The following is a 21,150-nucleotide window of genomic DNA, read 5'->3' as shown; positions in this document are numbered from 1 at the left end:
ATTCAAATGTACGACAATATTACTATTTTACATGATAAACTCTCATTGCCTATTTATTATAATAAAAATTCAATTTTTGAAAGCGATTGGATTGAAATTACTGTATAGTTACTAGGAATATCTGCTTCCAATACCGGAGGACTTGCTTAATGTCAGGTTTTCCAGATGGTAAAAAAGAATTTGAAATATACTATAAACAATTTTTCCTTATAGAAAATATAGAATAACAATTTAAATTTCACAAAATTGCATGGAATAATATACAGAAGTTCACAAGTGGACAGTGATTCTGATAACTTTTTTCATTGCACACTGTATAAAATAAAATTGCACATGAATATAAACATATTGAAAATAAATTATATAGACTTACATATATTTCATAGTAATATAAAACCAGAATAATAGAATTATCATCATTTGGCAAGATTAGGAGTAAAGAAAAAGTATGATTACTAAGATAAAAAATACTTAACAGAACAATTACTGTTTATTTGTTAATATTTATGGTAACTAAATGGTCTGTATGTCTTGCAAGCATGTTCTGCTGCTGCATACAGCAAATAGTACTATATTCCATATTTTGATAATTTTACCAGTTTTTCCAGTAATTAATTTATAGTAGAGTATACAGGTTACAATTCTATTATCATTATGAGCAAACTAGAAAGTTAAGTTTCTGCTTTGGAATTTATCTGGCTTTTCTGTCTTATTGCCTCATCAACCAGAGCAGCAGGATCGTTAAACAATGCTTTATGCTCCGACATGACTCCTGCCATAATATTGTTGGTCTTTCGTACCATTCTCTTTGACTTGTTTAGTACCAACTTTGGAATATCTTGTTGATTCCTCCATAATCTCCATTTTCTTGCAACTAATTTTTTCCGGAATCGTACCTTTTCTAATGTTTCTTTAGTGTTATAAGTTCTCTGAATTCGGCGAACGACACCGGAGACAACGCCATTTTCTACAAATCCTTCAAGAGCTAATCTTATTTTCTTAGATGAGTAGGTTTGAATGATGAGGGTCACAAAGACAAGAAGAATCGAAAGTCTGATCATCATGACAGCAACTATGAAAAAGTATGGTAAAGTCCAGTTATCTAGTGTTCCTTCTCTTGGCCCTCCCAGAAGAACTCTTAACAGAAGTTGAAGACCTTGTACCCAGGAAGAAAATGGCTCAAGAACACTGCCATACAGCACTTTACCAAGGACCACAAACAACGCCATCATCATTATGTAAATAGGCTGAGCACGGAGAACTTTCCTTAATACTGCTTTTAATAAATTTCTTAGTTGATTAAGACGAGGAATGTAGCGCATTAAGTCCAAGAAAAGCACAGTTGTGAGCATTAGCAGCAATGTTGCCAATGTATCAGCCAACTGCTTTTTATTAACCAGTTCATGTAAAGCAGCGACATTAACCTCAGCAAATGAAAGAGCTTTTAATGACTCGCTGTACATGTATGACGTGTAAATAGTTGCCAATGAAAGACAAACAAATATTAGATTACCAATATTGCTGAGCTTGTCATAGAATGCTCTGCCCTTTCGTTTCATTGCTCTTAGTATTGACATCAACAATAATAAAGTAAATCCAGCTAGGGCTATTAGAATGTACTGGTGCATAGCAGGTGTGGAATAACTGAGGACAGCATAATTTGCAAATGATTCTCCATTGCCACCAGGAGCGACTTCCATTACCAAAGTCACAAGGCAAATCAGACCAGTGTATACATTGATTACTGCAAATTCAACAAATACTGCTCGAGTGAATTGATCTATCCATTTGCTTTGGTGGAGGTTTTTGATAATTGCCAGCACTCTTCCAGAGGTAGGTCCAAGTTCAGCAGTGTAACCTGCACTAGAATAAGAAGCATATTTGCCATAGTAGGTTACACCTCCAGAAGACTCCTCTGGTGAGATGTAGTTATATCCAGGTGCTTGTGATCCACTAGTGGCATCCTCTGACCAAGAAGCAAAATGCTCTGTCCGATCTTCTGCTTCTGATGAAAATGTAACAGCACAAAGTGAATGCACCATTTTTGTTATATTCATCTTCCTGCAAGAATCTGAAAAGAATTTTAAATTTATTGGTCAAAGGTAACTACTGCCTAAAATAATGTTTAGTTTTAGACTACTGTATTTAAGTTCTCTTACAAAAATAGACTAATATGTTGACTTACCCGACAGTGACCTTTGAACTCTGAATTGTCTGAATCGAGGAGATCCAAGAAACTTAAGGTGATCATAAGATTCAATACTATTGATGACAACAGAAGCTGAAGGATGGAAAGTTTCATTTGCCCATCTAAAGAAATCGTCTCCTTTGGTTACCTGTATGAGGTAAAAAAAGCAATAAATATCATGCTTCATACTTTGGCATCTCGGGTGCCATATCTTAAAAATTGTCTCATGAGAACTATAGGGATGTTTGTGAATAAGTAACAATACATTAACCAAGATTCATAAAAACACTGTACCTTAAGAAACGATATCGAGTTGGTCTCATAGCCCGACACGAACATGGTCTCCGTGGCTTTCTTCATGTAGTATGCTGATGAGTCATTGGAAGAAAAGACTAACAGAAGCACCAATGCTCTCAACACACTTCTTCCAACTACTCTTACAACCATCCAGAAATGTCTCATTCTTTTTGTAGTAGCGTTTGGAAGATAGTTCATAGAACCATATACCTTAGAATCTGTAGAACTATGTTTGGATTTATGAAACCTTTTGAAAGCTTTTAAATTCCTTTCTTTAGTTAGAGGAGGAAAGATGTATCTAGTGTTCATAATCGATAACCTCTTCCAAAATATAGATCCCAGAACAGCTGTGAAGACCCATTGAATTGGCAATCTGATGATGTTTATAAGTACTGCTGATATCAAAGCAACTGTTAGATTCATTAATATTATGTCTGGATATGGTAAACAAAAGTAGATTATAAAGAAGCCAAGACCAGCAACTATAATCAGAGAAAGTATCCAGATGCAAATGGAAACGAACCAGGGTAGAGATCTCTTATGAACAAATCTTACAAGTTTTTCTAGTAAGATTGTAACACAAGATGGTCTATCAATCAGCATACGCTTTTGCTCAAGTGCTGCATGTAACAGTTTCTTTCTCTTCCATTGGTTTATTGGAAACCTTTCTCTTCTTTGTATTCTTGGTGTTTCTTCAGATTTCACCCTTTGAGACTTTTCCTCATCGTTTTTAGTCTTTAGAAATTTTTGTTTACCACGTTTGTTACTACCTGTAGCTGGATTATTCTTTGCATTGTTATTGTAATTGAATTCATTGTACCCTAAATCTTTCACTGTCCCTCTAAAACTAGGCGAAGAATTTGTGAGAAAAAATTCATGAAATCTTCTAGCAAAGTCACTTGGTTCCTGCATAATCTGATAGCCCTCACTTTCTGACATTACACCACTATCAAGGTCTTCCATAGATTCTGAATTTGATGACATTCCATCGCTGTCTGAAGAGTTCATTCCATTTAGAATATTACTAATTGATTTCACATCCTCAACTCTTGCATACTGATTTGACGACTCCGGCAATTTATTTTCTTTCTCTTCCTCAAGTGACGCTTTTGAGACAAATTCAATAAAACTGTGTTTATCACCACCTCCAGTTACAGCATCGAGTGATTCTTGTGGATTAGCATTTTGATTTATATTCAGCGCCGATTGTAAAATCTCTTCTTCTGATGATGTTGGATAAGATGATGATGAGGTAGTTTCAAAGCTACTTTCACTTTCAAACTCGTGCATCTTTTTAACACTAGGGTGTCTAAACTGTGACCATCGACGAAAAAAACTAGTAGCAGATTTTCCATCATCAGACACTGTTTTATTAGTGGTGTCATCCGCATCTCGAAAGCTGACAAAACTACTATTAGAAGGATACTCCTCTATGTCACCTTCCAACATCACATTGTCTACAGATAGATATGTCTCATGCTTCTTACGTTTTGGATTTGGTACTTGATCCTCTTCAACTGAAAATGAAGCTAAACGTGGTCTAATGGAACTGAAAAGTTGCATTAATGCCAACCGCACCGGAAATGACAAAAAACCTGCTTGCAAACCATACATTACTGAGGAAGTAGAGAAAGTGAATGGAATATCAACCTCAATTTCCCAGCCAAGAAATTCATGGAAGACAACACAACAGGAGATAATCATCATCACACTAACCAACCACGATACAACAAATTCAGCTAAAGTTAAACTACTTTCAATGGTTCTCCAGTGTGACCAGAAGCCATGATGGATTTCATCAGTATCAAAGAGATGCATCTTTCCTGCTAACTCTTTGTTTGTGGCTACTTTGAAAGTTTGCGGGTGACTGTTCTTTGACATCCAACAATTGCAAAATATGAAATATCGTACACCAGTCCAACAATCTTGAATACATGCATGGCTCAAATGCCTGTAAAAAAAACCCAGACTATCATTTATTATTATAATTTGATTAGGATAATTCTATACTCGTTGTTATAAACGTTGTTAGGATGCTCATTACTTCTAGTGTCAAAACTTACCATGAAGGTGTGTATCCATGGCCATCTAGACACACTGTAAGAGAAGTGATGTTTCTTAAAGGTTTTGGAGTTGACATTAGAAAAGCATCAACGTTTCCTTGTTTGAAGAATAAGTTTTCAGGGTTACACAGATGGTATAAAGCAGTTTTTCGAACTGATCTACTTGACATCTTCACATATATCTAGAAAAAGATAAAAAAGTGAATTACATTACTCTTATCAATATTAAATATACTACTCTGTGTAACTTGAGAGACCCCTATTATCATAGAGATATTGTAGAAAATACTGTAGAATTGCAGATTTCAAGTAAATAATTTCTTTTATTCCTAAGATTCTGACGTCTGTTTTCATGTATTTCTTGAAGATAAAGTCAAATCTAACAATGTGAACAGATAAAGTTCCACGATATATTTCCAAGACTTCTTTTCTTACCTCTGATGTTGTACCAGCGTCAATTTCATTGCCAGTGAAGAAGGTCACAAGATAATTATAAGGACCACTTTGAAGATCACCTCATAACATCTGAAAGTAAAAAAAGTGGCTATAAATGATATAGAACCATTATATTGAATATACCTTATTGTGCAATAGACCTATTATTGAACTGATATGAAATTCACTATTCAAAGGTAAAGATATGATATACTAGTACTTACTTTATTTTCAATATGCCTGTCAAGCCTAAGTGCTACTATTAGCAGTAACAGGAAGAATCCCATAACTCCTCCTAATATATAATATATAAGCTGACTTTCCTCAACAACTACTATGATTATTGTCTCTTCAACATGATATATCTGCTTCTTCTCTGCTACAAAGAAACTTCCACCATATGCTGTCAGGTGATTGCAGAGGCAGTGTGTGAAGGATGGCGTTGTCAGAGTTCCAACCTAAAGAGAAGAATACAACTTAATGTATTATATTTTTAGCTTTAAGTAGCCTGCAGTAATTTTTTAGACAACATTTATGGTTTAATTGTGAATGTATCAAAAGTAACCTGGACTGAAAAATGGAACACGAGACAAACATCTAAAAAAAGAAATGAGCTTAGCATAAAAATAAGTACAGTATGCCATAACCAGTAGGGGAAATTGGTTGCAAGGGGAAGGTATGTTTACAATAGAGCAGCATCAGGGCTACAAATGATTGAAGCACTGAAGTCAGATGTGACATCATTGCAGGCAAGCTTACCTCACATCCATGTGGGAACCACTGTTCATACGTTTCAGACCAAAAGAGACATCTGGCGTTGTAAACTTTAATATCAAAATCCACCTTCTTACGAGGATCGTCAGCATAGCTATCATTCACCGATAACACAGCATACTTATCTCTTTGTACTGGTTTAGGCCTTATAGCGAGGTAGTAGCTGCCAAAAGAGAATAGCTCATTCTCAGCTATGTACCAAGTGAAAGGGTTGGTAGTGACGTTGGCTGTTGAGTTGAATATTGATTCATACAGGTTGTGTGATGGTAGCGGCATTTCAATTCGGAGATCATATAGATGTGTTGTTGGCCGAAAACCAAACCTGTAATAGAAAATAGTTAAGTAAGTGTTTTTTCATTTAAATTATAAAAAAGTGGCATAATAATACTATATGCATAATTATAAGACAATCAGAAGTGTTGGAATACATTTTCTTGCTTTGATACCATGTCATATATTGTATATCAGCATCACCATGTTTTATATATCATAAAACAATAGTTTACCAGTACCAGTTTCTGTTTATGTAACTGACAATGCAAAAACCTTCTACATTCTATCTCCTCCACCTGGCTATTTGATTGGTTGGTTTTTTTTACAGTTCAAAATCTGACTTTCCTATCATCAGTGTTACAGTATTTTTTACTAATATGGTACCTTGAGCTTTCGCAACAATCAAAGTTATTTTGGTTCTGTAATTGTACGCTGCATACGATACAAAACCATAACACTGTACAAACAAACCTTAGCATTAAGCTCTGTCTACACTATCAAACTAGTTTGACAAAAAAGTGTGATGTGCCCAAATATGGTAGTGATATACCCAAATGTGGTAGTGATATGACATCATCATGTCCATATATGGGCACATCAAATTATTTGTCACATAAAGTTTGATGGTGTAGACAGAGCTTTACAATGAGACTAGGTCTTTTAAGACTTGAATGTTACAAATGATTACAAATGAACAACAAACTCACCGCAAGTAAGCAGTAAACTGAGTTGTAGGATCAATTGGCACAATGTCTATATGGATAGAACTGTACATCTCAGTAATGTTGAAGTTTACAAACAGCAACTCATTGGGTACAGTGCTTAATGTTTCAAATTCAATAGCACTTGACTCTCCTCTTGGTATCAACATCTCTAAGTTGGAGCTTAAGTCTGATATAATTAAGTTTTCTCCTAATTCAATGTAAAAAGAAATCTGAGTTATTAGGTCTGTGACAAAAAGTTTTGCAAGAAAAATTACTAGAATCATGTTTGAGTTTGAGACTTTAAATGCATAACCATGCATTTATCATAAAACTTCAGTGACCCTAAAAAAAAACTTTTTGGTTAGCCTAAACATTGCTACTCCATTATATTATTATTTTTCAATAAAAAAATAGATATCCACACATAGTTCTTTCTTTTTTTTTTTACCTTGTGGATTTTTCATAGTTAATGATACAATTGATGTCCTTACTTCGTACCCACTAGCATGCCATGTGTACGGGTTCTGTGGAGTTGTCATAACCTATATCAATATTGTATAAAAACAGTTACTTTATATACCAATGGCGAATTTGTCAAGCAGTTTAAGTCTAACAACACAAGATAGGTGGTACAAGTCTGTTTTTTAAAATAATCAATCAGACAATAGAATATTTTGTAACAACCAATGGCAAAAGGTACTTAGTATGCTGGAATCTGATTGGTCAATTGTCAGAGATCAATTCTAAAACTTTTGAATGACAACTAGCTACATACCTGTACCATAAGTTCATCTCCATATTTGGTATGTATCTCACTTAGCACATCTCGGGGTACTTTGAACCAACTTCCATCAGGGTTCATATAAAATCTTAGGCCTAAGGAATGCAAGTCTTCCCTCTTCAGAAGCAGTGACATATGGTCTGACTGAAGCAATACTGCTTCTTCCCCTGGAACCTTGTGTTTCAAGATGAGACTAGAAACCCCATCAACAAAGGCTAGCATTTTTCTGGTTATATTTCGACTCTGTGGAAATAGTGTAGGAAGGAATTTGAAGTAGAAGAATATAGAAGAACTAAATTATTATTCTGACAAAGTTGATAAGACAATGTTTTAAAAAAGCCTCACTTTTTGCAATTGTTCTGGGATTGGTTCGTTTTCTTTGTCTTTTTCCGCTGCGGCTTTGACGTCATCAGCCAACAGTGCTAAAAATAATTATGTCACATTTAGTAAATTCTCATCATCAAGGATCAAGATAATACCATTACTACATATAAAACTAGGTTCTATGACCTTTGCTTTTATCCTACCTTTGGTCATTCCGAGCATGGATGGAATATCTTTTTTATTCTCTTTCACCACAGCATTAGTATTAGCAAAGTATTCATCCCAGGCTTGCTGATCATTGCTTAGATTATTGTAATAATCGTCACTTCGATGATTCGCTGCCTTTAGTAAGTTTGATGCTCCTGTGAAAACAAACTCAAAATTAGACTAGAATTATTTATTTAAACTAGGAATTAGTTACGGTAATATGTTTTAATAGTTACTAAATTAATCTAACCTTCAAAGAAGTTGGTTGATATTGCAAATACACTTTCTTCATTCAATTGGTCACTGAGGTCTGTCTCCAATATCCTCAGCATGTCTGTATATTTCTCTGAGGATTTAACCTGTAAATAAACAAAATCAAGAACTAAAAATGAAAACTGATTAAATGGTTGAATAGTGTAGGACTAAACAGTAACACTTACATGCTTCATCATCTCATGGACACTATCTACTGTATATAAGCCTCACAACTACACAGACCGTTTTTTAGATAATATGGAGAACAAGTCATCTAATTTTCCCAGATATTAGGGAGCTTACGACTTACAATGACCTAGGACCTAGTTATGTCATGTAATTTCCTTGCTCTATTCCTTGAAATAACATTATATAAGTCACAAACTACCTGTGTTTGAAAGCTCAACTCCTCTGGCTCATTAATAATCTGAGGTAGCACCGATGATGTTTGCTGCAAAGATTTCACTGTCTGCAGTACGATATTGTCAACATCATCCACAAGCTTTGATCGCACCTACACAAAAGCAAATATCAACCAAGTAAGGCTGGTGTTCATTCCCAGTTTCGATTGAGCACCACACAAACAACAGAATAAGGAACTATAACTTTATAAATACAGAGGGGAGGACATGTAGAAAAGCTGTACAAGTAACAGATAGATGCATGTGATTTATGAGAGCAATTAAAATTGATTAACCACTGAAAGTTATGGTAGGAGGAATCTGCTTGAATCTTTTAAATGATTGGAAAATTGCAGCTGTATATTACTGGTAACCGCCGGAATTTAACCTTTAACTGTGTTAAAATACCTGCTGGTTTATTTGACTGTCCCATGTTCCATGATCCTGTCTTGACACTTGATTCAGCATGACTGCGAGGTCACCAATGTACTTCACAGATGTCTGTGTGTCTCCCTTTGCTAATAATTCATCTAACAAGGTAGTTGATTGGTCAGAAGTCAGAGCTAGCAACTTGGACTCTACCACTTCAGGTATAGGGGCTGTTACCTAAAAAGCAAAAATGATAAATTGTGATTGGGTGTTGTACAGTAATGTCAAGTTAAAAATAATAGAATTTATTGATTTATACATACCTGTACTTGTAAAGTAGTTTCAACAAATGTTCCTAATGCATCAGTCACTTTAATTAGAATCTGTACAATGTCACCGTCTCCTTCACCTGCAGGCAGAGTGAACAGCTGAGTGTTGCTCTCTGGGCTATGGTAGATCAGAGTATACAAACTTGTCAGTGTGTCTGCTGGTCCATGATTGTAGAAGAAACTATAACTTAGAGGCAGCTCTTGAGTCGTATATCCATTGCAACTAATGGAGAATGATGTGTCAAATGATATTCCTGATTTAGGAATGATATCGCATGTTCCTGCCTGTGGCAGTGACCCGACACTGACCTCATAGTCTGCACGTCCAGCCACATACATGTCATCCCAGTTTGCACTAAGAAAGACTAGCAAGGATTCTTCTGTTTGCGTTAGTAATGTGGATGAAAGAACCACAAAATATTTGCTGTTAGAGTCTTCAAAGGAGAAAAATAGCAATTTTATTAAGATTATAAAATAATAAAACACTTTTACTAGTTTAATTTAAAGGATTCTCAGCTCATTATTATATAATATTCTTTCTAAGTGATATACTTGCCTGTAATGTTACCACTAACAGCTCCAGACAATGGCATGTACCAATTGTAGTGGATATTTTTGGTGGTGTTGCCACAGTTTTGACAAACAGCTTTCACCACAAGCCGGTGAGATGGGCTAGTTTTGTACTTACAATTCTCAATGCATCTAAAAAAATGGAATTATGTACAGCTAATGAGAAGATTAAGTATCTCACCCAGCCTAAATCTATACCACCTAAGCTAAATTATATTTTAAAACATTAAATTTAGCTTAATTGTCTTTTATATTCCTTCTAGTATCCTTTAAAATATCTTTACCACCCTTAATTATTTATTACCTAACAAGTTTGAAAATAAAATTACATAATTTCCATAGTAGGTATATTGCCACTAATGAGTGTAACCTCCTGCTCAAATGTTGCCCTCTTTCGTCCCTCCTTGGTAACATTGATTGAGAATATATAGACATCAGTTTGAATGAGACTATTCATGGGGATAGTTTGCACCAATATTCCTTGTACAAAGCCATCATTCCCCTCTCGAAAGCATCCATTACCTATTTAAAGGAGAGGTCATTTAATATTTAGTATAAATTTACAACTAGGTAATAGATATGGAGGTGATGTGTCTGGAACTGGAGGTGAATGGTTGAAAAGATGGATGTGAGGAAAGAGATTAAAGAACATACACCATATCCTACCTGATGATATCTCATTTAGAAGTCTGCATGACCATGAAATGCTGAGCTCTTGATTCCAGGGCAAATTAGTTCCCAAGCCTTCAGCTATAGCATCACTACTTCTGGTAATATTAATTTCATCAGGATCATAAGATAAAGATGCATTTAAAACCAAGCTTTCATTCCTGCTAAGCGTGACAAAATGTCCACCAGAGAGTTTGCCAACAAGCTGTGAAGGAACCACTTCTAAGTATGTATGATTAGAATTGCTGACATGTGCTTGGTTGTCCATGGTAACAGTAAGTTGGATAATGTAGCCACCATAATCAAGAACTGCCCTTGGAAGTATAAGCTGGGCTTGATCAAGCAAGACATCGTTTGGTAGAGGGTACCTACTTAAGTCATTGATTGGCAGTGGTTCTAGATTAAAGAACTCAAGGACATATACAGACCAATTGATGGTGACAGAAATGGTTTTCTGGCAGAAGACGGAAATGTCTGAAGACAAAATGATGTTGAAACTCTTTCTAATTGTCAAGGGATTACTGAAGTTTTTGCTGCCACCAAGTATGATGACTTTCGGTAGCTGACATGGTTCTTTAGTGATTGGTAAATATGTTGTCGCAAATGAAGATGATGCAAAGTTGAATCCAAATACATCAATCTTGTAGTTATTGGTGGAGTTAAAAGTAAGATTAAAAGTCGTCACAGCATGTGTAAAGGGATCAAATGGAAGGAATAAATTATCATCCATGATTTCCAAAGCTTCTTTGATGGAATTTTGATCCGATAACGGAGTTTCCAGATAATAAGTCATGTTTACCTCATTTGGCACATCCAAAATATATGTTGCTGATGTACCAGCCTGTGCAACAAAGACAACAACTGTGATTGGTTGATATTCAGGTGTAGGGCCACTATGTGCAAGAAATAATCCAACCACAGCCTTCTGAATAAAGATGTCTGTAGTGCATTCTATTGATCCAAAAATGTTGTTGGAATACAATCTGACTGCGTAGCTTTTAGCGGTATTGTATTTATGTGGAGTGTATAAATCATTTGTGAAAAGAACTCCACCATCTCCAAATATCCATCCATATCTAAGTCCAGTACCATGAGTGTGATTAGCAGATAACACCACTGGATGTTTTATGGGGAAGTAGTTCTTTGCAGGACCACTGCCACGAACTTCATTCCCTCTTCTATCTACGTAATATGTGACAATGTCACAGCCTTCAAGTGGTTCTTGTGTCTGAACAGTAACTGTTACAACTTGTTCACTGGCCAGGTTGTACACAGTACCAGTAACTGTGTATATCCCAGGAATATAATTATGTTTTATATTTAAGATTTCCTCTTTGGTATTATCAGTTGCTGACGATTCATCAACTTGACACTGCGATTCAAAGTTTGGGAGCGACGCGTCTGAGCAATCAATAGATGTCTTTCGAAGAGTAGAAATATGGGGAATGGCATCCAAAGCAGTTGAATAAATTTCTGATCCATCTCCAAAATCAATTGCAAGTGTTGCATTGGTGGGTAAAGTTTTAAAATACTTGTTCCAATGCATGTCAATTATAATTGTACCATTAGGGTATTCAACCTTACTGTCTTTGGTACTGATACTGAATCCATGGATTTTGTTCTGAACTGCGATTAAAATTGGCGTACTAGTAAACTCGTTAAAATGATTTGATGCAACGACATGCATAGCATACAATCCAACTTGAGAATAAAAATGGGAACGGGAATCAGATATTGAACCTGATGATTCATTTAAACGTGTTTCAACAACATAATTTGTTCTAAAATACCATTCAAATGTCACATTTGTCCCAGTTTCTAAGGATACAAAACAGGTGACAATTGAACCTACAGTGACATAAGGAGGGTCAGCCCAAAATTCTAAGCCCGTCACACGGTTTTGAACGTACAGTTGTTTGGTAAGGAACAACTTCTCTGTGACCTTGTTGTCTGCTGTAATGGTTAAATCAACCCATCCTGATTGGTTGATGGCTGCTGATGGTATGACACTAAACCCATTTATACCATTGATGTACGCCGAAAAAACCAACCCTGCATATAAAATATCTGAAGACACATCTGTGCCTGTTTCAATAGTGAAATTCACCAAAAAGTCTTGCCCATATTCTATTACAGGAGTGACGTTATATGCCAGCCCTGTGATTGGCTCTTGAACATGAATATGTTTATAGACTTCTACAGGTGGATAAACATAATTACTACAGTTCAATAGTACGTCATACTCATTTACTGTATCATACGTGTGAATCACCGGTTCGTAGTACATGGTACGATCTATAACATACGTTGAACCATCACCAAAATCCCATGTACAGTTGAACATATTTCCGCTTGACTTTTCCAAATAGAAGAACATTGGTGTACCAACAATGACTGCATCATCAGAATGAATTCCCAAGTCTTGAATCATCTGTGGTATCGGTGGCAAGAAAACCATGTAGGTTTCGTTTGCAGACACAACACTAACGCTCAGATGGTTAGTTGCAAAAACAGTCACAACATGCGGACCGAGCTCAATAAACATATGCTTGCAGAATAGTCTAGTTGTCACAATTGGTGCTGAACCATCATGATAATCGCACGTATATTCTACGTTTGTTCCTTGTTCGATGGTGATCTTAATCAAGGCCGATCTGTCTGTATGTATGCTGCTGTTGCCTTGAATATAAGCTGCAAGACCATGTATTGGGTGTTCAACATGAGCCATTGTGCTAACTGTATAACCATTTAGCTTGTTTGATGCTGTTACTGTAATATTGTATGATCCAGGTTGTTGGTAACGATAATACATAGTATATGAGTTACCTACTTCAGTTTGTAGAAAATCATCTTCCACACCATCTCCTTCAAATGCAAAAATATAATGAAAAGTTAGTACTTGATCATTTAGAGTTTGAAATTCTAAAGAATTATTACAGACAATGGTTTTACCATTTCACCTTTCAAATAGTTGCACTATAACAACTTTGATAACTACTTTTAATTTTATCTTGAGCAAGTTATTGTTGGAAGTTTTACATTTTCTCAATTTGTTAAATTGAATTAATATTTATTTGTATACTTGTAAACCCTTGAAAGCTTATGAGACCCTTGTTTATACAGTATACCATAGGTTATATCAAGTTAATTGGAAACTTTTCTTCTTTTTCATAACATGCCACTCAACTACACAGTGCTCGAGAAAAGAAATATAAAACATAATTCTAAGCATGCACAAATCTTTTTTGCTTGCCACCTGATGTCAAATGGTGAGTTGTAAAAACAATTCTCATATAAATATGATATTAAGCAATATTAAACAAAAAGCAATTGCTAACCTAAATTAATCTTGAATTCAATATCAGTTCCATACTCAATGGCCCATGATATGATGGTCAAGTTACCAGGCGTGACTGGCATAACGTCATGAAGTAACGTTAGACCCACTACATGCTCTTGCGTGTATAGCTCTTGAGTGACAGACAACTTACTTACAAGATTTGTTGCCGTAAGGATGACATCATATTTTCCTGAAAAATAAGTTTTACTTTAATTTGATTTATATAATTTATTCATTTTTTAAATACCTACAGAACGTTTGCTAGTCTTTACAATACAGGAGCAGCTCATTAGAGAGGGTTGATTGTTTAGCCTTGTTGTTCATATGTAGTGTTTCAACCAATCACTAGAGAATAAAATGTTTGATCCATAACATAATAGTCCATGTAAATCAAGGTGAATGCTTCTTACCTGCATCTCTGTAAACGTATTGATGTTGAAATTCTGTTGTTGTGTAGCGAAGTCCATCACCATAATCCCACTCCAGTAACACATCATGGCTGTCTCCAGCAAATGGCAGTACAGTAAAATTGAATATATTCCCTGCAGTCAAGATAAAATGAAGAAACAATTAATGGCTAAGGGTATCATAAATCTACGAGAATGTCTTGAGTATTTGGAGAATACTATACAATCCTTGTGTAATGTACACAACAATTTGCGTCAATCCTCAATTAACTCAGATGTTTTTATGGCAAATATTCCTACCTTTTACTGATACAGTTGGTGTAAATTCTAACTCTACAATGGCTTCTTGAACAACAACGAACGTGCTATTTACACTATTGCCCCATGGGTTCTCTATAAAACATGTAATGTTGAATGTACCCTCTGTTGCATAGGTGTGACTACCTGGATGATAAGATAGTTACAGCTCATTAAATGTCTTACACAATTTCACCAATTAAAAAACACATGTTGTGTATACAAAAACACATATATGCAAATCCAAGTACACTGATTAGAAAATTACAATGCAAAAGATTTTAGGACATTAGGTTCAAGTACAGCACTTCGTTACACATATTTTACAATCCATCATTTAAATGCACTTACTAGTATAATCAGAATCCATCCCATCAAAGTTTCCTTTAAATGGTCCATCAGCACTACCGTCGCCCCAGTCAAAGGTGATCAAAACACTGCTACCTTTTATTGCAGTGCATTTACAGTCCAGCGACTGTGCCCTCACATGAGGTGTAACAACATGCATGTAGGTAGCTAAAAACAAAAATGATGTATCATACTACTGCAGAGAAAACGTTTTGCTATGTGGGAAAATGGTTAGGGATTTGAAATGGCATGCAAGATTGAAGTTGATACCTTCTGTGCCTTCTTGTTTGTTTCTTTTTAGGCAAGAAAATTGACTGGGGATACTTGGGAAGGGATGAAGAATCTTTAAACAAAAAGTGGGGGAATAATCTCAGCACAACTCTATCTTTCTTAAGGGTCTCTTTAACTACAGTACTCACCTTCTATAATTGTATCAATTTGAACAGAAGTTGTTCCAACCACTGAACTCACGCTGTTATATGCAGTAACAGCTACGGTAAATATGCCTGGTACTATATAAATATGAACAACAGTGCTGCTGTTGGTAACGTTTATACCATTACCATCACCAAAGTCATAAGTATACCAAATCTTGTTACCGGTGTCAGTAGAGACTGTTACCTCAACCACCCTATGCACCATGTTATCATCGCATGCCACCTGTGTGTTGGTAACGCGTTCCTGGACTTCTACCGGCACATATTTTGACAACATCCAAGACACAACGTTTGATACATTCACTTGGACACTATAGTAGTTGGCCATGTTATACACATGTTTAGTATCTGGCTTTTGAGTTGTATCACCAAATTGGTCACCATAAAACCAGTCAAACTTGACATCATTGCCTCTTGTCCAGGTGACAACGTAATCGATATCATCGGTTGTGGCAAGAACCTCTGTTTTATTATGCAAGACAACTCCTTCCACAGGATCCTGTACAATAATAGACTTTGTATCTTTCACTAGTGGATAGTTCTTAATAGTGCATGTGACAGGGTAGACACCATAAGAAGTGTAGTTGTGATACATAACACCAGTATCAAACACGACAGCAGTTGAATCATCACCAAAATCCCAATGGAATTCAAGACCTTCTCCAGAATGCCATGTAACTCTGCAGAACATAGGAACTGGAATATCACTTGTGCCATAATCCGGAATTTCTACATAGTTTGGCTTCGCAACTGTCACTTTAAATGAATGATCTAAAATACTGGCTATGTTGTCGGATCGAATGGAAACTGTATAAGTTCCAGGATTATTATAGTAATGGCTATATGTTGTTTCTGACTTCCAGTCTCCAGAGCCTTGGCCATCACCATAGTCCCAGATATACTGAACAACATTCCCAGATGTTATAGCTGAGCTAAAATTGAACCAGCAACCAGCTAGAACAAGATTCCAATCTTGTGTTGTGTTATCATTAGGATACAAGTCAATACTGCCATTCAGACCCAAGATTCTATACCTTGCAATAGTTAGAAGAGTCACATGTTGAGAACTGATGTTGTTATAAGATTTCACTAATATCGTGTAATTGCCAATTTCATCAAAATGGTATGACTGACTGTCTGGAATCTTAGCATTTGGTTTATCAACGATGTCATTAGTTAGATAAGGAGCACTTCGGATTTCTGTCCCATTGGGAAAGAACCATCTGAATCTTGCAAATGTACCTTGCGTTATTTCTACCTTCATTGGGTACAGCGCATCGGTACAAGCGTAATAGATACCCAGATTGCGGGTGAAGTCCAAGCCTTCAATGCTTAAGATACGATACTGCGATGCCACTCTTCTTGATGGCGCTTTTATAACATTTCCAAGCCTGTTGTTAAATTCAACATCTACTGTAAACATCCCTGATTTACTAAAGCTGTGTTGTATCCATGTTCTTGTCATTTTTGACATATGTGCTCGTAAATAAAAACTACCATAATATTTCTGAAATGTATCGGTGTAATATTCGTCTTGTTGCACTAGCAAAGGCTTCTTAATAAAGAAGAAACGTTTTAATGCATCAAAAGAATGTGCTATTTCTCCTATTAGTGGGTAAGCTGCCTTTGGGTAGTAGTCTGGGAACTTCTGTTGGTACGTTGTAAAGCCTAAAACATCATGTGGTTTCAAAGAGATCCTTTCAGTATCTTGTACAGTAAATATGTTATAACCTTCCATTAGGTAAACAATTTTTGAGCCGACAAGTTTATAGGGAATTATATTATTGTCATCAGGTCCAGTGTCAATACAGTCGCCAAAGGTGTACGAGTAATTATACCAGATATGTGTAGTAGTTTGATTGCAACCGTTGGAACTATTCTCTGTTCTATTACCTGCAGACACTGTAAAGTTACTGGTGATGTTACTACTTCTGGTCAGGTTACTTGATGTGCTGATGTTACCAAATGATTGGTTGCTATAAGTGCATGAGTTGTTCAGCAGAACCTCTGATTCATGATATATGTGGTCTTCTGTAAATGGTTGACAGGAACCTTTATTAATACAGAAGGCAGTGTCATTTCGACAGATACGTTCTGTGTCTGGAGGGCATGGCCAGTAACGATTGATACAAGTGCGGTTGAAAGTGCAGTACTTTTCTCCTGATTTGCAAAGTGGCCTAAAAACCTGAGAAAATTCATTATTGAAATTAGTATTTATTTACTCCATTTATTTTTTTTCAGTAGAATCCTGACTAAAAGGAGATCTTTAAGACCCAACCAAGTTGTCCCCTTAATCGGTTGTCCTCTGAATAGAGGTTGGCCGTAATATTAAAACATATATTGCCCCTTGTTTGCTTCATGTGAAAGTGAAACAAATAACTTTGATATTGAAGTTCTTTAGACATATTAAATATCAATGCATAGATTGGTTGACAGACATAGTATAACAGACAGTATAACCATAGTGAAAATAAAAAAAAAGAGTTTTGCCATGAAAAATCAGTAAATAATAGTAACCACCCTTCACAAACCTGCAAAAGGATCTGGCCTTCGCTGACTGCATACACTTCCCAAGCTTCAAGTTTACCATCCTGTTCAATTTCCAAATATGGTATGATGTACACACCATGAAAATCATATGCTGGCTCAACTGACGTTATGTTTCTCTGCACAAAGTCCCCAATAATGAAACGTTGTGCATCTTTATTAAAAAAATTGGAGCACAAAATATCAGATATTAATTGATAGTGAAAATTGAAAGCAAGGATGAATAGTTATAGAATTCTAGTGGTACATCAATACAAATATATTTACTTTTGTACTTAAGGTTATGTTAAGGATGCACTATCTTAAAATTACTTAAGTTTATAATTCATCTCAAAATGTCTGTCAACTGAAAAGAATCGCCTACTGTCACTAACTTTGTGTTTTTACATTAAAGTGCAGAAAACCAATTACCTGCGACATTCATAGTTGCTGTATTGGTATCATCATTGAAATTCCAAGTTACCTCTAGACTAGTACCTTGACCGGCATCGCTGAAACAGGTGGACGGATGGTCAACTTCCACAAATGGGTCACAAGTGGTTGACAGATCTAAAAGAAAAAAGAGTGGTAAATTTAGTGTACTGTATAAGTATTTGACAAAGGGCAAATATTAGGAGAATTGTGAACGGATGGTCAACTTCCACAAATGGGTCACAAGTGGTTGACAGATCTAAAAGAAAAAAGAGTGGTAAATTTAGTGTACTGTATAAGTATTTGACAAAGGGCAAATATTAGGAGAATTGTGAACGGATGGTCAACTTCCACAAATGGGTCACAAGTGGTTGACAGATCTAAAAGAAAAAAGAGTGGTAAATTTAGTGTACTGTATAGTATTTGACAAAGGGCAAATATTAGGAGAATTGTAATGGTTATGTAATTGAGTGTGTATAATTTTGCAGTGTTACTTTTGTGAGTTCAAATGAATGTACTCATTGTAATAATAATGGACAACTGATTGAAAATGCACTCGTTTCAACAAACCTGAAATAGGTGCTTCGACAAAAACTTCCCTTCGAGCTTCCAGAGGTCCTGAATCAGCATTCCATACCAATGAAAACACAAGATACACATTCACTTCAACATAGATGTGTGGCTGAGGTTCTGGCATAGTGACTGTAACACCAGTTGTATCGCCAAAGTCAAAGGCATAGAACGATCCGTCTGTACCATATCCTAAAGTGATTAATATATCACTTGGCTGAAATACTTCAAGATAACCTAAAGGAACATTGAAATAAATAGGACAATCCATAAAAGTAGTATTGAAAAATTAAATAGAAATAAAGCTTTAAATAAAGAATTAACAGGTGAATTTTATGGGTGGCCTAGATTTAACATCTTTGTTATGTTTATTATACTTATTTCAAAACAATTGTTCTGCTTCACTGTTGAAAAATAAGCGATGTTATTATAAATGGTTTATATTGTATAAACATAATATGAGTTTGAAACCAGATATTTTAAGGTGATTGACAACAACAGTCTAGTACAGTAAGAGGTTTCTTTATGGTGTGGGTATGCTGTAACTAAAATGAGCTTGAATAAAGTAAGGCTTATTTAATTAGCTAACCTGGATCAGAAATTGCAAAATCTTTTACCGCTGTTGCTGTTGAATAAACACTACCAAAGCCAGGCCCTCCACAAAATGACACCTGGTCTCCTGAACACCTGTAAATGCAACCTGATTGTGAGCCATTGCTGTGCTTTCCTACGCTATCACTGCACATACACAAGTAGCCTTCCTGCAAAGCTGCATGTGCAAAATCCATGGACTTGCAGAGAGCTGTACAAAGATGCGGTTCGGCCTGATCATAACTGAGGTCACCTCCTGCTACATTAAATTCTCTGTCATTGGGGTTCTCTTTAAAACAACCTTCATAAGAACCTTTGGAAACAAAATATTGTACAAATATATAAACAAAGAAATACCAACCACACATACCAGATATTGACTATATATAGGCCTATTAATTACGCCCACAATTCGCTAACCTCCTAACCTCGTCGGCTAGCCTAGCTAGCTAGTACTACTTTTTAAGCCTAATAAAGGCAAGCCTACTTGTTGTAAACTTTAATAGATAGTAACAATATACATTAGCAGTAGCCTACTAGCCTAGGGCCAGGCCTAACTAGGCTAGGTCCTAGGCCTACCTACCTACTAGTACTAGGCCTAGCTATATTTGTTAAAATGTGCTCTCATTGTACAATAAATGTTACCAATAGCCTACTGGTCATTCACCTATATATATTCCTGTTCCTGTTCTAAGAAATAGATGATATACCGGAACTGTCCCCAGACCACAAAGCAATCCATCATTGCTTTGCTCACTCCTTAAGATGATAACATTCTTCTATGTGAATCACTCTTCCATATTTATTCCTACTGTGTAGATGTGTACTTTGTATAGTTTATTACAATAAAGTTATTATAGTTCTAGATAGAACATTTGTATCTGCGTCAAATACTGTTATCGATATGGCTCACAATCCTACAACCTTAACAGGTTATGGGCCCAGTAAACGGCTTTTATTTAATGGAGACGAAACTAAGTACGAGTTGTGGGAAGTCAAGTTTCTAGGACATTATTATGCACATACAAAATTTAAGTAAAATTATTGTACCGGAAAGCGAAGGTGGAGTAGCCGCTCCCGATGAGGCGAAGAATACTAATGCATTCGCCGAACTTGTGCAGTACCTGGACGATAGAAGTCTATCTTTGATAATGAGAGACGCAAAGAATGATGGAAGAAAGGCTTTAGGAATCCTGCGGGAACATTATTTGGGAAAAAGTAAGCCAAGAATTATATCACTATATACTGAGCTTACCTCATTAAAAATGGACGAACATGAACGTGTAACTGACTACGTTATTCGTGCAGAAACAGCAGCTACAAGTTTAAAAACTGCTAAAGAACAAATCAGCGACAGTTTGCTTGTGGCTATGGTCCTAAAAGGACTACCTCAGCGATTCCGGACATTTGCAACCGTGATAATGCAAAAAGAAAAGGAGATAAACTTTACCGATTTTAGAATTGCGCTGAGAAGCTTTGAAGAGTCGGAGAAGGCTCAAAGAGAGACAAAAGATGATAGTGTAATGAAAACACTAGAAAATGAAAGAATTGTATGTTTTAAAT

General features: G+C 35.9%; 1 protein-coding gene across 1 annotated transcript; it reads right to left on the bottom strand.

Moving 5' to 3' along the window:
* Positions 1-4: 4 nt before the first annotated feature.
* On the bottom strand, positions 5-20,250 carry LOC144851947 (polycystin-1-like). Its single transcript, XM_078709623.1, has 27 exons — positions 20,244-20,250; positions 19,586-19,900; positions 18,997-19,233; positions 18,427-18,564; positions 18,000-18,211; positions 15,451-17,653; positions 15,035-15,199; positions 14,687-14,830; positions 14,390-14,521; positions 13,978-14,169; positions 10,736-13,504; positions 9,395-9,834; positions 9,111-9,308; positions 8,690-8,815; positions 8,297-8,405; positions 8,043-8,201; positions 7,861-7,937; positions 7,510-7,758; positions 7,183-7,276; positions 6,738-6,942; positions 5,743-6,079; positions 5,208-5,441; positions 4,549-4,730; positions 3,973-4,436; positions 2,483-3,708; positions 2,186-2,336; positions 5-2,071 (listed from the first exon to the last, which is right to left on the bottom strand). Exons 1-27 carry the CDS (start codon positions 20,248-20,250, stop codon positions 672-674), a joined length of 12,165 nt encoding a protein of 4,054 aa, XP_078565749.1. The 3' UTR covers positions 5-671.
* Positions 20,251-21,150: the final 900 nt, after the last annotated feature.

This window comes from Antedon bifida, chromosome 1 (genome assembly GCF_963402885.1).
Source record: "Antedon bifida chromosome 1, ecAntBifi1.1, whole genome shotgun sequence".
Classification (NCBI taxonomy): domain Eukaryota; kingdom Metazoa; phylum Echinodermata; class Crinoidea; order Comatulida; family Antedonidae; genus Antedon; species Antedon bifida.
Note: the sequence above shows the minus strand (reverse complement) of the source record. Positions and strands in the feature narration are given on the sequence as shown.

Coding starts and splice junctions, on each gene's coding strand:
- LOC144851947 (XM_078709623.1), bottom strand. Junction 18,212..18,426: donor AGCAACTATGAATGTCGCAG/GTAATTGGTTTT, acceptor ATTTTCACTATC/AATTAATATCTGATATTTTG. Junction 7,277..7,509: donor GAGATGAACTTATGGTACAG/GTATGTAGCTAG, acceptor ATATTGATATAG/GTTATGACAACTCCACAGAA.